The 5,000-nt window shown below is 52.9% G+C and overlaps 2 protein-coding genes across 2 annotated transcripts in view; one reads left to right on the forward strand and one right to left on the reverse strand.

Annotated features, from left to right (window-relative positions):
- Positions 1 to 145: 145 nt before the first annotated feature.
- ENH_00010980 (hypothetical protein) lies at positions 146 to 1,871 on the forward strand (the record flags this gene model as incomplete). The annotated part of the gene is made up of 2 exons (XM_013578864.1): positions 146 to 671; positions 1,348 to 1,871. Coding segments are annotated over 2 exons (1,050 nt in total), but the record flags the coding sequence as incomplete, so codon positions are not given.
- Positions 1,872 to 3,781: 1,910 nt separating this feature from the next.
- Positions 3,782 to 5,000, reverse strand: part of ENH_00010990 (hypothetical protein) — a gene marked incomplete at both ends in the record, with an annotated part of 3,477 nt that continues 2,258 nt past the window's right edge. Inside the window, one exon of the mRNA XM_013578865.1 lies at positions 3,782 to 4,908. Within this exon, the coding sequence (XP_013434319.1) occupies positions 3,782 to 4,908 (1,127 nt within the window). The remainder of the gene's footprint in view (positions 4,909 to 5,000) is intronic.

The raw sequence follows: 5,000 nt of genomic DNA on the forward strand, positions 1-5,000 counted from the left end.
CGAGCTGCTGCTGCTGCTGCTGCTGCTGCTGCTGCTGCTGCTGCTGCTGCTGCTGCTGTGCTGCTGCTGCTGCTGCTGCTGCTGCTGCTGCGCAGCCGCAGGCAAACCCTAAACCCTAAACCCTGAATTAGGGTTTGCGGCGCAGGTGCGGAAGAGCCCCTACGTGCAGACTGTGATGCAGCTGGAGCAGCGGCTGATGTCGGGGGACTATGAGGCGGTGATGCAGCAGCAGCAGCAGCAGCAGCAGCAGCAGCAGCAGGGGTGTCTGCCGCGGTCTGCTGCAGTGTTTCTGACGCAGCTGACGAAGACAGTGCGGCTGCTGGCAGCAGCAACTTTGGAAGTGGCTTACGACTCCCTGCATGTTTCCCGAGTTGCTGCTGTGCTGCAGCTGCCTGCTGCTGATGCTGCTGCTGCTGCTGCTGCTGTTGCTGCTTTCTGCGAAGAACAAAACAGGCGCCGGCGGCAGCGGGAGGCGCTGGAGTCGCAGCCGAGCGGGGCCTCCTTCGAGTTTGCTGCTGCTGCTGCTGTTGCTCAAGAACGCAGTGGACCACTGGGGGTCCACTGGTCACTTGTGGGCGACAGAGTTTTCTTCAGGAAGCCGCAGCAGCAGCAGCAGCAGCAGCAGCAGCACTGCTCCTTCCACGCCACCCAAGTTGCTTCCCACCTCATCGGTCAGCACTTGCTGCTGCTGCGCCTGCTGCTGCTGCTGCTGCGCATGCTGCTGCTGCGCGTGCTGCTGCTGCACGTGCTGCTGCTGCGCATGCTGCTGCTGCTGCTGCCGATGGTGCTGCTGCTGCTGCCGATGGTGCTGCTGCTGTTGATGTTGCTTTTACTGACGCGGCTTTTGCTGTAGCTGCTGCTGCTGCTGCTGTGATAGGGGTGCTGCTTCTCTGCTTCACTGTTAGCAGGCGTTGCTGTTGCTGCTGCAGCTCCTGCTGCTGCTGCTGCTGCTGCAGCGCTTTCGCTTGCTGCTGCAGCGCTCACTCTTGCTGCTGCAGTGTCATCTACTAGTGTTGCAGTTCAATGCGTCTGCGCTCTGCTGCTGCTGCTGCTGCGAATATTTCTACTGCTGCTGCTGCTGCTGCTGCTGCACAGGGTACGCCACTGAGCTGGAGAGGATCGTTTGAGGCAGCTGCAGTCTGCCCCATGTGAAGCACCCTAAAGCAGCAGCAGCAGCAACAGCAGCAGCAGCAGCAGCAGCAGCAATTAGTAACGAGGCTCATAACGTCTTATGCTTGCTGCTTGCACTACTTAGCTAATGAAGGGGCCCCCCGAGGTGTTGGGGGGCCCCTTTGCTGCTGCAGCTAGGATGGACTTTGCTGCTGCTTCTGTTTGGCTGTGCGACAGCAGCAGCAGCAGCTGCCGCTGGTGATGCTGCTGCAGCAGTATCAGCTGGAGCTGCAGCAGCTCCAGAAGCTGCAGCAGCTGCAGCAGCAGCACGTGCAGCAGCAGTATCAACTACGGCTGCAGCAGCTCCGCGAGCTGCAGCAGCACTTGTAGCTGCAGTATCATCTGCAGCTGCTAGAGCTGTAACAGCTCCACAAGCAGCAGCAGCTGCTGCAGCTGCTGCTGCAGCAGCTGCTGCAGCTCCACAAGCAGCAGCAGCTGTTGCAGCTCCGCAAACTGCAGTAGCTCCAGCAGCAGCAGCAGCAGCTGCTGCTGCTGCAGCAGCAGCAGTAGCTGCAGCAGCAGCAGCTGCAGCAGCAGCAGCTGCATCAGCAGCAGCTGCAGCAGCAGCTGCTGCTGTTGCAGCTGCAGCAGCAGCTGCTGCTGTTGCAGCTGCAGCAGGCCATGCGAACAATAGGCGCATGGAAAGAAAGGGCGAAGCGGGGGTTAATGGTGATGCACAAAAGTTGAAAAAGGCTTTTTAGATTAAAAGGACTTTATGAAAGAAAATGAAAAATGAAAAATCAAAAAGAAATAAATGTTTGTTTCAATTTGCTGCAGCAAAGCGGCTAGGGTGTGTTGCTGCAGGTGCTGCTGCGGCGCTGCTGCAGCGCAAATAGGCGAAAAACGGTCCTTTAAGTGCGGAAAAAAGCGCAATTGAGGAAATAAATGCAAATATAAATGAAAAAATAGTTTTAATTTGAATTTGAGATAAAAAACAAACCAAAAGCGCGCCAAAAAGTCCCCAAAGTTTCGAAAATTGCGCGAAAATGCTTGCGGAAACGCGTTCCAACCGGCAGCAAGTAGACTTTTGGACGAATTTCTTTCCAAACAAAAGAAAAAAAGACATTTTAAACTCCAATTAGTTCAAAAATAATAATCTCGAGCTTTAATTGGCCCAAATTGCCTTTAAAATGAATTTAAATTCTCCAAAAAAAGAAAAATCGAAAAAATTCACATAATGCACTTTCTGGTGGTCGTTCTTGCTTTTGCACTTGTGCGCCATTTCGCTCATTTTCAAATTTTGTTTTATTTCGATTTTCTGTTTATTTATTTATTTATTTATTTATTTCTTTCTTTCTTTCTTTTAATTAATTAATTAATTCATTTATTTATATACTTAAATTATTTATTTAATTTATTTATTTATTTTATTAATTTATTTCATTTACGCCAAAAAGATGGAAAATTGAAAAGTTGGCGCGGGTAGGACTCTGTAGATGCGCCTGTGTACAGACACTCCAATCTGCTGCTGCAGCAGCAGCAGCAGCAGCAGCAGCACCTCCTGCTGCTGCAGTTGGTGCAGCTGATGCTGCAGCTGCTGCAGTCGCTGTTGCTGCAGCTGCTGCTACAACAGCAGCTGCTGCAGTCGCTGCTGCTACTGCTGCAGCTGCTGCTACAACTGCAGCAGCTGCTGCAGTCGCTGCTGCTACTGCCGTAGCTGCAGCAGCTGCTGCAGCTGCAGCAGCTAATAAGCAAATGAGAAGTATCAGCAATCGAAGCAAATACCATTTAAATAAATAAATAATTAAACTAATTTTGATTAATTTAAATTAATTTAAATTAATTTTGATCAATTTAAATTAATTTAAATTAATTTAAATTATTTTAAAATAATTAAAAACAAAAAACTAAAGACTTAAATGGGCGCTGCAGCAGCTGGCAGCAAAACGGCCAAATGGGCAAAATGCACTTGAGCAGCAAAAGGGATTAATTGAATAAAAAAAGAAATAAATAAAAACAAATAATTAAAAATAAAATAAAAGATATTTAAATAATAAAATATAAACTTTAAATGCTTTAAGTGCCACAAAAAAGGACCAGTGGTCTCTCTAGCAGCCTCAGCTGCTGCTGCTGCTGCTGCTGCTGCTGCTGCTGCTGCTGCTGCTGCTGCGCTGCAGTTCGGGTGTATCGACAGCTAAAGTTTGAATCTAAACGAAAAGATAAAAAATAAAACAAAAAATAAAACAAATAAAAGAAAATAAACTTAGAAGGAGATGCAACAAGCCCAGCAGCAAAAGAAACAGTCTCTTGCAACAGCAGCAGCAGTCTCCCTTTGTCCGGCCGTTCGTTTGCTGCAGCAGCAGCTGCAGCAGCAGCTGCAGCAGTAGCAGCAGCCACAGCAGCAGCTGCAGCAGCAGCCACAGCAGCAGTTGCTGCCCCAACTTGCAGCAGCAGCTAGCTGCAGCTGCAGCAGCCGAGCCAGCTACAGCAGCAGCTGCCGCAACCCGCAGATGCTGCAGCAGCTGCAGCAGCACTGGCTGAAACAGCGGAAGCAGCTGCAGCAGCAGCAGCAGCAGCAGCAGCAGCAGCAGCTGCCGCCGCGCCTCTATTCGAAAGCCCCAGACCCGCAGGCCGCCAACTCTGGAAGCAAATAATAAAAATCTTTTTATTTTTAATTTCCCTTAAATATCCTGAGTAGCTGTGGACCCACCAGGCAAATCCGAAGCAAGTCTTTTGCTGCTGCTGCTGCTGCTGCTGCTGCTGCTGCAGAAGCTGCTGCTGCTGCTGCTGCTGCGGAAGCTCTTGAGGCTGCAGAAGGTGCTGCCGATGCAAAAGCTGCTGCGGCAGCAGCAGCAGCAGCTGCGAAAGCAGTATTTGCGGACAACAGGTCGCGCTGCAGCAGCAGCAGCTGCAGCAGCAGCTGTTGCTGCTGCAGCAGCAGACTACTGGAAGCCTGGGCATATAATCCCTGCAGCAGCAGCAGCGAGAGCTGCTGCTGCTGCTCCGAAGCTCTCAGGTGTCTATACACCTGGGCTTCGTTTTGACATATTATTAAAGTTAAATTTGACAGCTCAAATTCTGCCTGCTGCTGCAGGTCTTCTTGCTGCTTCAGTTGCTGCTGCAGCAGCAGCAGCTGCTGCTGCTGCTGCTGCTGCTGCGCGTCCCACTTGGCCAGCGCCATTTCCCTTCGGTGTCTGTACACTGCGGCTGCGGAGAGTCGCTGCTCGCCACCGATTTTGCTGCTGCTGCTGCTGCTGCTGCTGCTGCTGCTCCTGTTGCTGGGATTCCGGCAGCAGCTGCCGGGGGCTCTTCGTGCTGCCAGCAGCAGCTGCAGCAGCAGCAGCAGCAGCAGCAGCAACTGGTGCAGGCCTTCTCCCTGGGCCAGGGGCTTGCGCAGCTGAAGCTTCATCTCTTGCTGCTGCTGCTGCTCTTGAGTGCGCCGTGGGGGCAGCGCCGGCAGCAGCAGCAGCAGCAGCAGCAGCAGCAGCACCAGCCGGCCTGCGAGAGGCCGCGGAGAGAGGAGAAACTGAAGCAGCCCTGCCTCTTCTTGCTGCTGTTCCTGCTGCTGCTGCTGTTCCTGCTGCTGCTGCTGTTGCTGCTGCTGCTGCTGCTGCAGGGGTCCTGGAGGGCAATGAACGAAGTGCTGGTGCTGCTGCCCGGCGCCGCAGCAGCGTAGCAGCAGCAGCAGCAGCTTGCTGCTGCGGCTCCTGTCTCTCCCTAGCAGCAGCTTCTCCCTCAAGACGTGCTGCAGCAGCAAAGCCTGCTGCTGCTGCTGACGGCAGCACAGAGTCAGCAGCTCTGCGTGCAGCCCTCGGCAGCGGCGTCGCCTTTTGCTGCTGCCGCGGTGCAGCAGCAGCAGCAGCAGCAGCTGCTGCTGCTGCTGCTGCTGC

This window comes from Eimeria necatrix, genomic scaffold (genome assembly GCF_000499385.1).
Source record: "Eimeria necatrix Houghton genomic scaffold, Enh_scaff1333, whole genome shotgun sequence".
Lineage (NCBI taxonomy): Eukaryota > Apicomplexa > Conoidasida > Eucoccidiorida > Eimeriidae > Eimeria > Eimeria necatrix.